This window comes from Telmatherina bonti, assembly GCF_933228915.1.
Source record: "Telmatherina bonti genome assembly, chromosome: 19".
In the NCBI taxonomy this organism is placed as follows: domain Eukaryota; kingdom Metazoa; phylum Chordata; class Actinopteri; order Atheriniformes; family Telmatherinidae; genus Telmatherina; species Telmatherina bonti.
The window spans coordinates 12390825-12402635 of NC_136617.1; the positions used below are offsets into that span (position 1 = coordinate 12390825).

Below are 11811 nucleotides of genomic sequence, written 5' to 3' on the forward strand. Positions count from 1 at the left end.
ACCACAACATTGTGAAAAATTGTGAATGATACACTGCGAAACGACCTTTCTAACATCTCTCAGCAATATACTAGACACTGTGGTGTAACTATCTTTTATGTACATTTATGTACATTTTGATTTATGTCCAAACTGCTGGTGTTTGCCCTAGTGGGCTCCACATGGGCCCCAAGTGGGCCTACACCTACAATGCCCATTGGATAATCCAGCCTTGCCTTTGCTATGAGTTTTATTACAATTTGTAATGGATCATGCATTTGTGGAACGAGAAACAGTCACAGGTGTGGTGTCTGTCTCCAAAGTAATGTACCGAAATGTGAAAGATTATGTTGGGAGTCAATTTTCTTGTTCCTTGTTGCTTGGCAGACATTGGAGGATTGTGTTAACTGCTCATAATTTGAGATGCAATCCCATTCCTCAACCAGGAGTTGATGAATGTCACTCTGAATTGTTTTTCTTTCTTTTTTTTCTTTGTCTTGTCCAGTCACTCTTGTTGTGTTGGTTTCTTTTCCATGCACAGGGAATCCTCTTCTTTTCAAAATCCTGAAGGTATTGTCATGTTACACAATCTCCTTCTGAATGGCTGCATGCCTTTTTTTCCCCCCTTATTTTTGTTTTTCTTTGTAATTTGTCAATACAAGAAAAAAAGTTGAGGAAAAAAAAAACCCCCAAAAGAATGTCATTTTGCTTTTATTTTGGAATACGTCTGCCGGAAATGGAAACCTAAACGTCCTTAAATTGAGGTAACAGCAAATTGTAAACACAGACATACGGGACCGCGGGGGACAGAGAAGAAGACTGAACTGAGTTTCCAACAAGAAGACACAATGAAAAGGATCAAAATAAAAGTTTGGTAAGAAACTGTACTTCGTGGATAGAATAAGTAAAGAAAAACAGCTTAATACCTTTTTAATGTTTTGCATATATTTGCTTATTTTATATGTCATATGGTATTACATATCATGCATTTAATTGAAAAAGCATTAATTGTAGCAGGAATGTCAGGAATTAGTGTGCAGGCTTTGAATATCTGCAGAAAACATCTAAATCAGAGCGTTTCAGCTGCAGATTTATCCACAAGGAGGCGCGCGCGACACCGCGCTGATCAGTTTCGTTTTCTGGGAAATCATGGCTAGAAATAAGTTTCTATTAATGGTTAGTTTCACTCCTCTTGATATTTTATATATATATATATATATATATATATATATATATATATATATATATATATATATATATATATATATATATATATAAATATAAAATTTAATGGCAGAATAAAAAGGTTTATGAGACTGTTTATGCTTAAAAAAGATTAAATCTATTGTATCGCGTATTACTTTTAGTATCTTAACTAAACAGTACAGATAATATTTGTAAAATTCTATTGAGCAGGTATTATATGTAGTATATGTAATATGAATATTCACTTTAAAAAATAGTCAAAATACTGTTTTTTTTTAACCTCCCTGTGAGTTGTATCCTTTACAAAGAAAAACACTAAGGCTGAAAAGGACACCATTTGTAAATATGTGTAAAGTATGTGTAAATATCGTTGTGTCTGTTTTCATCTAATGTGGTGCTTTTATGCTGTTTCTTTCAGGCTTTTCATACAACTGGAGTGTCTCCTGATTGGCTCTTTAGTTGGTGAGTATAATGGATCAAAATAATAATAATAATAATAATCATAATAATAATAATCAAATTTGACATCTGTCCTGAAGTCAGTACTTTCTCTAATATGAAGTTGTGTTTTCAGGAGAAGTTTCTTGACTAACAAACATGAACATGAAACCATAAACCTTAAAATGTTACTGATTTAAAAAAGAACAACAATAACAAAACAAAACAAAACAAAAAAACAGGAAACGCTGTCAGAACATTGAAGCCTCTTCTCATAAAAGCCTCTTAACTACCTGTTGTTTTGACATGTTCCGTTTTAGGGAAAGTCTTTGTGTAATAATAACACAATACTCATAATATGTAAGCTAGGGTTGTGTGTTTAGTGTCAGTGAACTTGTAAATTATAGTTCCCTCTTTGGATATGTAATATTGCCAGAAATAAAATAATAAACAAGATAAGATAAGATCCCAAGATGGACTAGAACAATAAATCAGACAGACAAAAGCATATTTTAAGGATTAAAAAACAAACCAAAAGGCAATAAAAAGAAGAAACCTGCTTCTCAGTTCTACTCAAAATAATTACTAAAAATAAATAAAAAACACAGGATAATTATTATTGTTATAAAAATACATTGATATTTTTTTTCCTTTTTTTTTGTCCTTTTCAGCCCCTGTCTAGGTCAATGTCCTGTCAGGCAGGGTGTGATGTTTAACTAATACTGCAAACATTAACCATCAACTTTAAAAACATCACTTTCTTTCCTGATAGATCATGCATATTCAATAAAATACTTGATCTATTGGGAAAAACTAATATATGAGTAAATATTAATATTAAAAATTATATTTGATAGAATTAATATGAATCAGTTAAAACTATTATTAATTGTATTTTTAATGGAGTTTAATTAGTTTACCTTCTAAAACATGAAAATTTTATATGAAATTGGAAGTGGGATGATTTTTTTTTAAAACTATTTAATATCTGGCTTTTTTTTTTTTAGCAATAAGATTTTACCAATAATAACAATAAGTAATAATAATGTTTTACTGCAATATATAAGCATAAACAATTAAATGTCTAAATACTTACTGATCCAAAGCAGAAGAAAATATTCACACAGTATCTATATTTTATGGGACACAGGTGAGATGGTGACAATAAAGAAGGCAGAGGTGGTGATGCTTTGTTCTTATAACGGATATAAGCTTGAATTGTAATTTCTTTTCATTTTGAAAATGATTTTAAATTTAATCACAGCTGTAAAATGAGGCATTTTACAATTTTCTTTCTCTGAAACATTTTTGACATCAAGAAATTGAGTAGAAAGGTGGGCAACATCACTGCACTTCTTTCTTTCAGACTCCTCTATTCTGCCCTCCGCCGCCCATCCCCTGCCTGTCATTTCCATGGTGGGGAGCCAGGCAGTTCTTCCCTGCAGATGGAAGACAACCCTGGGGGAGTTGAACCCTTCCACCTGCCATCTCCAGTGGGAAACTCCACCCAAGACCATCTTTGAAAGGTGGGGGGATGCAGAATGGCAGGCGGTGGAGTTCAAGGGCCGGGCAGTGGTGCCAGAGGAGAAGCTGGAGTCTGGGGATTGCTCTCTGATCATCCAGGATGTTCAGATCGTCGACGCGGGGAGATACGAGAGCTTCATGGTGCTGGACGGGGGGGTTAAAAGGCGGGTTTTCATTCAAAGTGTCAAACTCTTAGTGAACGGTTAGTATGGAGTCTGAAGGATTTTTCATCTTTCTTTTCTTTATTTTGATAACTTTCACCTTTTTATTTGAAAGTGTCTTTTTTACAAAGTTTGAAACAACACTGTTGTTTTTAAAGTATCAGCTTCTGGTATTTTTAAATATATATTTTTCAGCCATTTAACTCTTTAGAAATGTTTAATTATATTCACTCTGACAATGGTTCCAGCTGTTCTTCCCCAGTTTACTTTGTCCCTTTCATTTTCTCCAGTTTTGACATATAAATAGATAAAAATTCTTCATTTTTGGTTCACCTATACTTGGCTATTTCTCTTCCCATTTATCTTCCTCTCTCCATTTCCATTTTTCTGTTTAGTATAGATCCTAATGTCTTGTGTGATTCTTATTTTTACAGGCAAACAGGTCTTGTTGATATGTTTTTACTTATTTTCTCCCTGTCAGACCACAAATCCCAGCATTCTCATCGTCCAGGTGAAGACTTGGTTTTGGAGCTCCACACACCCCACTCATTTAGAGTGGTTTTCCAAAGCAGGTGAGCTGCTTATCTGGGAAAAAAACCCATAAAAAAACAGCAGCTTTTCCAGGTTGTATGAAAAAGTGACAGAAACTTTGCACAAATGTAAACTTTGAGTCCATTTTTTTTGCCTCTTTGTTTGTGTGGGTTCTCATCATGACTTCTTTGTTTGCCTCATCTCCGCTGATGCGCCTTAATCAGCACCAGCTTTCCTCTTATTAACAAATTATGCCTCCACCCCCATAAAATTACCATTCGCATCAGAGCAAAGAATACAACAGCCACCTAGTGCGGTCATGACTCATTGTCTGAAGAGATCACATGAAGCAGTCTGTGTGGGCTTGGTTGGGAAAATAAATATTTTATAAGATTTTCCAAACAATTAAAGCTGTAAATCTGATATAGAACACATTCTTCTGCATTTATTTACATTTCAGGGTTCGTATTCATTGAGACAAATTGAGATAAACTTCAATTACCAATGGAAAACGCACGTCCTGAACACACGCTGTTGAATTTAAATGTGTTGGAGCACAGCAGACACAGAGGCACAGACGTATTATTTACACATCACACAGCTTCCTTCCAAGCAGTTATTAAACGAGTCACTTCAGACAGGTAATTACACAGTTATAAGGACAGCTAAGCCGCTCGCTCTTTCGTTTCTTTTGATATTTTCCTCCCAGTTAGCTGCCTTTTGTGACAAGTTCACACATTTTCCCCACAGTTTAAATGTAAATTATTAAACATTCATTAAGTGTAAAGAATACATCCTCCTCATATGTTAGATATTACTCAGCCTGTGAAATTTTTGAAGATGTTAAATTGCTCCATACAAGCTGCTAGAACGTCAAAACAGAATCTGAAAGTGTGTTAAAGTACTTGTACTTAAATGGTGCTTTTCCAGTCATGCCAACCACTCAAAGCGCTTTTCACTACTTGTTACATTCACTCTTTCACACACACACACACACACACCCCAATAGGCACATTGGGGTGCAACTTGGGGTTCAGGGTCTTGCCCCAGGACACTTCAGCAGGGAAAGCCTGGAATCGATCTCCCAACTTTCCAGTTGAAAGACGACTTAGCTTCCTCCTGAACTACAGCTGCGCCCAATCAAACGTCCAATAGCTGCGAGTTCCACGAGCCAGCTTAAGTTGCCATGGCAACAGTGGTGCGTTTGTTTCTGTAGTGCTGCTGCAGCTCCTGATAGACACCGTTTTGCTGTGGTGACCATGCAGACAAGTTAAAACGGTCACTTCTGGTTGGCAGTAAAGATGCTGTAGTCTGCGGGACAGACGATACCGCTGCCACTCTTCCAGCTCACGAAGCGCAAGCTGGAAAGTTAGTCTCCTGTTTTGAAAGAATAAAAAGACAACTAAAAGGAGATTTACAAAATAAATTGAATACCACCAACACAACATAACCTAAAAAGACACTTTAGGCTTTTTCTTTGTCTTCTCAGAGTTAGTGTGAGGCTCATCCACAGGCTCATTTTAGATTTAGATGATTTTTTTTTTTAAGTATTTGTAATAAAAATCACAATAGATGTTGCAAAGTGCTTCAGTTTAAACTGTATTTTAATGACAAAATGCGCAGGTGTAGGTTTAAAAGTGTAGCTGTGCTTTACAGCAGAGGTGCCCCAGTCTCGTCCTCAAGATCTTCTATCCTGCAACTTTTAGATGCAACCCTTCTCTAACACCCTGAATCAATTTAAAGCAGATTATTACTGGCACGCAGATGAGTGTGTTCAGCAATTTGATTAAGGTGTGACTGAGGAGGGTTGCATCTAAACGTGGCAGGATAGGACAACCAGACTGGGCCACCCTTGCTTTAAAGTAATACCATTTGAAAAAGTTACTTTTTTGAACAGTAACTTAGTTTTCCTCTTATCTGATAAGTCACATGCTTTGTAGCAGAAGCGTATTATTGATGCTTATCTGAGTCATAACAACAGAAATGCTTCTGGCTTGGAAACATAAACAGTGGAATTCTGCCAGATTCAGGAAAATGCAAGGAGGAAAAAAAATAGATCTTTAATCCTATTCTCTTCTTTTTATAAGGGTTTAAATACAAGATCCTAACATAAAAGGCTGATAATATGAGAGAGGATATGGATGTAAACATTTTGAACAGTGCAGTTGAAAACAAACACCTCATGTAAATGTCAAAAAAGGTAACAGTAACTACCACAGCTACATCAGACACACCGCTATATCTGTAATAATAAAAACAAATCCATGTTGTTCTAACTTTAGACATTACGACTGTGTAAATGAAGGTACAAAACAGTTCTGACAAACAACGATGGACATGATACAAATTGAAGTTTTATCTAATTAACTCGGCCTGTTTTTATCTAGTTTAACAGTGTTTTATTGCTCCTTACAGGAACAGTTCAAAGTGGTCAGACTTGTGGATGAGGGGGGGTGAAAACAATCCACGTCTGAAGAAACATCCCAATCTCGAACAGTTAACATTGAAAAAGCTAACAAGCTCAGATGAAGGAACCTACAAGGTCATAGATGAGCAAGGCCTCGCCGTCAGCACCGTGCAGCTCTCCGTGGAAGGTGAGATCCCAGCTCCCCCCCCTGATGCTGAAGAAGGTTTATCTATAAGTGGAGCTCCAGCTGTTGACAGCTGATCTTTTATTTTTAGTTCAAACATTGCAAAACAACCTGGTTCTGACTCAAATATGAACATTTTCTCATCAAGTTGTAAATTGAAATGTATTTAACTTAAAAAAAAAAATTCAAAGGGTTAAAAAAAGGGTTAAAAATGAAGCAGAAAAAAAGAGAAACTGATCCTTTCTCAAAGAGTGCTTTGGGAAAATCCAGTCATCTATCTTTCAAACATTAAATATGCAACGTTGTGTATTTGATCAATTGTTTCTTTTGTCCTGTACCTAAAGATCCATACTGATTAGTCAAGTTTCAATCATCAGCCTCCAAATAATTGACCTGTCTGACATAACGGTAGAACTGTGAGAAATAACATGTCAGGCTGAATTATTTAACCAGGTGAAACTCAGTCTGCATGTTCAGCACGAAGCAGCAGAAATGAAACCGGTGGAGATTTAACATTTTGGATCATGTAGGACTTTTTTTTTATTTTAACCACTATGAGAAACATATTGATTAGGTTGGACTTCATTGGGTAGTTGCAGGACGACCTTGTTTCTACTGTGATCATTATTCATCGGGAAATGTCATTTTTGTTGATCTTCAGTGCGTCTTCTGTCCAGTGCAAATGGTCCTATAATGTATTCATACCAGAAGATGTTTAATAAGTTAAGTTTGTAAACCCTGGATGAGTTTTTTGCTTCATGATTGTAGTTTACAAACCTTCACCTTTGTTTTCACCTTATTACCTCTACTTCTCTGTTTATAATCAGCCTTTGCCTGTTTATTTGAGCTAATTATTAACTTTCGGTTTTCTTCTTATTGCTGGTAATACTCTGTTTGTCTGCTGGATAGATTGCCTTCCTGTAATAGACCAATTGCAGGAAATGAACTCTGATATTGGAGTTATCAGGCAGTGATCCGAGAGAAATAGTTTTTCCTACTGGTGGATTTTTATCCTTCACTAAGCTGAAAGCTTGAAAGGCTCATCCTGCATGGAGGAAAACGTAATGGCTGTATTTAACTTGGAAATCGCCAGGCCATGGTTTTTGAAGCCATCTGGGAGCTGAACCGCCGTCATGAATTGAAGAGAAATACCACTTTGTCTTGCTTTCAGCACCCAGCAAACCTCCAGATCCTGAGCTTCTAACTTTCCCTGGAAGGTCAATGGAGCCTCTCCTGTTTCTGGCTTAGTGGACTCAGGCTTTATAGCTGCTTCAGTGCTGGACAGTGGAAACTTTCATGCATTTTCTTGGAGGGTTTGCAACATCTTTCAGTGTGCTGAAAGAGTCCAGGAAATCCCTTTAGACCTCATCTCTCATCTAGGGGGGGATGCACTGTACCGTTGCATCTTCAGCAGGATTCTAGCTGCCTCTTCAGTTCTGGTGCCATGAAGTGATCCTGTTTGTTAAGTTCCTGCAACTGTGTCAGCGACAACCAACATCCTGCAAGACCCAGCTGGCATAATGCCACAAATCCTGCCATTGTCTTCAAAACAGCCTTCATCAGAGTCCTTCACACAGCCTGCAAATTGCACCGGTTTTCACCTGAACATACACTCTTCCTGGCAAAAACCAAAAATCCATCTGATTTTGCGCGTCTCACCAGAGCCTTCTCCTGACCCGGAATGGACATTTGCCAGACATTTCACACACAATGCGTAGCTGAACATCACCAAACCAATTCATACATATCCTATAATAGAAACCAACTGATTGCATCGAATCATGACTTTGATCCAATCCCCCATCCTGAGCATGCATGTGGCGACAGTGGGAAGGAAAAAACTCTCTTTTAACAGGAAGCAAACCTCCGGCAGAACCCGGCTCAGGGAGGGCAGCCATCTCCCTCGACTGGTTGGGGTGGAGAGGACAGGAAAGACAGATCAACGTACAACTGCACTTATTCAGGAAGACTGCGGAAAAAAGGAGAAATAAGTTAGAGACGGTAATATTGGCATATATTTATACATTAATGTATTAGAGAAATAGAGCGAGGTACTTCTCAGTGCATCAGGTAACATCCCCATGGCTACATAAGTAATGGTTGGCTAGACTACCCGTAACTATAAGAGCAAGCCACCCTACCAATCTCTGAGGGAATTTCCAGTACCTATCTGCCAGTCTCCAAGGAGGTTTAGGATAGCTGCATCTACTCTCCGAGGAGATATGCGAGACAACAGCCTTTCGAGACCTGCGGCAACAGCAGCCCAACCCATGGAGCATCTACTTCCTCAATCTGAAGTCAGTCTGGTGGGTGATTGTTCACATTAGTTTTACGCCTTGGCTACTGGAGTCCCATTTGCCTGCCAACTGGTCTCCTGTCTGAACCTCCAGAGGGATCCTGCAGTGGCTTCAAGCCTGTCTTCAGCCTCCCAACCTTCCTCTAGAGATGACACGGGCCTGGGCTTCACCAGGCGGACCACATGACGTTTACAGTGCTTCAGTTGTGCCGCTGCTGGACCGTGTTTGCCCAGGTCTCAGGCTTTATCGACCTCGTACACTTCAGTTACTTTTCCTTCGTATTTGATCTCTTTATTTGTTGGTTTTCACTTTTCCTGTGCTCCTCTATACTCCCTCTAATTTGCACTGTTCAGTCAGTACAAATGCATCCTCATTTTAATTTATGAGCAAAAAAAACTTTGATTTTTGATTGTTTACCCACCCGTGTTCCCTTATCTCTTATTACACTGTATCTTTGTTGAGAAACAAAACCATGCACATAATCTGTCACTAATTCACTATAAAAGGACCAGTCAGGCATTTCAAAGACTAAATTCGAACTTATTGCTGTCCAGGCTCATTGAAGCAGGTGGAGGAAAAACGTTTAACAAAGCAGTTTCATAAGAACGCCTGATGACGTATGATTTAATCAAATAGGTCATTTGCACATCTCATTTGACTATGAAATATTTATCTCTGAATGTAATTCTTTATTATGAACTATAATTTGCACATAAACGTGTGTGAAATTGATCTCCTCCACAGAAAACCTGCCAACTTTCAGAGCCCACCAGAAACAGGAAAACATCCCAACAGGTGAGAATGAATGATTTATAAAAGTGGAAAACCCACATTTATGCTTTATAAACACTTAAGTTTGAGCTTTAAAACGGGGGAGGGGACAAAAGTATGGACTTGCTTTAGTTTTCTTTTCTCAATCCTGTACAGGGAAGGTGTCATGTAAATATCGATGCTAATAGACTTTTGAAAGGTTTTGTTTTTGCTTCTAACTGAAGCTGAACTGCAGATTCAGGTGAAGAGACAACTTGACCCGGAGTAACTTTGTCTCCATGCTGATGTCATTTCAGATGCTGCTGCCAAAAGCAGCTACTCAGCTCTTCTCGTCTTGTCTGTTCTTGTCTCCAGCTTCCAAATTTCTCGTCTTGTCTGAGAGTTTTCCTTGCAGAAAAACTGTACATACAGTAGCCATAAACGTTGCATACTATAACCAGCAGACATTGTGAAATATAATAATCTGTGTAATTGTTAGTGTGAGCTAAAAGTGAGCGACTGTGTGCATGTATTCTAGTTTACATCTGAAAAAAGTTTGTAGCTTAGTTAATTTGGGTTGGTTTGCAGTTTTGAAAGTTATACAAACACTTGCAAAGTTCACAAATAACCCGCTATGTTTGATTTCTCACATGACGATGTTTCCCAGCTGTAACACGTTACGCTGGTTATAAACAAGTTATTTACTACTGTTTTATACCTTAGTTATTACCAAAAAACAAACAAAACAAATCCTACATCGTGACACACAGTCTTTGGGGTTTTATAATTCATTATCGAAACTCTTCAAATAAACTCTTCGACCACTTTTATGTTTAATCTGGACTAAAATACACTTTCAGCACCAGTAAAGTTTGTACACATAGGAAAATGCGTCCAAACTTTTAACTTGTAGCGTATTAGCTATCTCACAGCTAGAGAATTGACAAAGGGTTCAGTACGTAAAAAAGCTTGAAAGAATTTTCTTTTTGTCAATGTCATTTTTTTTTCTATTCTAATAAATTGATGTTCTTACAAATTCAAGAAAATTTAACATTTATTTAAGATGCCATATCTCTAAGTTTGGACATCCCTTGCCATTAAATTCACCAGACTCTTTTTGCTATTGGATTGTTGTTAATGATGTCACAGTGTTAATGTATGTCAGGGTTGTCCAAAGTGTGTCCTCCTGGGTTGCAGTCCTGCAGGTTTTAAATGATTCCCATCTCTAAAACACCATGTTCAAATTACATTGGTTTCCTTGACAGCAAGTCTGACAAAAGCATGTAAATGACCCTTTAATCTGATTCAGGTTTGCTGTAGAGGGACACATCCAAAACCTGCAGGACAGTGGCCCTGGAGGACTAGTTTTGGACACCCCTACAGCAAATATGGACATCCAAATCTGTATTAATACTGCATTTAGTCAAAAACATGGGAAACTCTTAAAAGAGTCACATTTAGTTCATGTAAGACAAATACTGTCAGTGATGGGTAGTTAAGTATAAGATAATAACTGGTTATACAGAGTTTTAGTTGAATATGCTAATAAAAAGTCTCTGAATAGTTGTGTCTCCATCCTGCTTCTTGGGTACTACTTCCTTGCGTGTCTTAGACGTCTCCCTGCTTCAATGGCTCATCAATGGGCTTGACAAAAGAGCTTAATGACAACCTGTTCAAAAAGTCAGAGCAGGGAAACATCTGAAAAATGCAGTGAAGTAGATCTCAAGGACCAGGACTGACAAACACTGCTCTAATGGACTTTGGGGAGGATTTACTGTAAACTCTTTTCAGAGATGAGTGGTTGAACAGCTCATTTGAAGTGTGTCCATTATGAACCGAAGACAACCTAAAATGTCACTTTGAAGGATTTGTTTTTTTGTTGGTTTTTTTTTTGTCTTTAAATGTAAGTCTGTGAACCACTAATAAAAGATTAGCCTGAAATTAATCACTAACAGCTCATAAATGTCTGTTATCCCTTATAAGAAGATACGATCCAAAGTTGAGTTATTTAAATCTTTCAGATTTCTGTTTCTCCATTTTCAAAGTTCCAAGTTTCAAAATGTTAATTTCATCTTCAATCAACCTTGGTGATGGTAACAATGAGTCACATGTTCTATATCTACTTTTTTCATTTCCAAATAAAACAGGCTCATGTAGTCACACTGGCATGTTTAGTTGCTTATCAGCCAGCTGGGAGTCGGTTTGGGTTGAAACTAGAAACATAAGAAACTCTTTTTGCTTGTATACCCAATTTAAAGTATCTAATACGGCAATCAAAGGGGTGTTTTTTTCCATTTTCAAGCTTGTAGAACACAAGTCATTTATAGTAAAATA

General features: G+C 37.5%; 1 protein-coding gene across 1 annotated transcript; it reads left to right on the forward strand.

The window, feature by feature from the left end:
- Nucleotides 1-742: 742 nt before the first annotated feature.
- On the forward strand, nt 743-11396 carry igldcp (Ig-like domain-containing protein). Its single transcript, XM_079259032.1, has 7 exons — nt 743-853; nt 1604-1647; nt 2990-3349; nt 3790-3880; nt 6255-6433; nt 9472-9522; nt 9795-11396. The coding sequence occupies exons 1-7, from the start codon at nt 828-830 to the stop codon at nt 9875-9877; spliced, it is 834 nt and encodes a 277-aa protein (XP_079115158.1). The 5' UTR covers nt 743-827; the 3' UTR covers nt 9878-11396.
- Nucleotides 11397-11811: the final 415 nt, after the last annotated feature.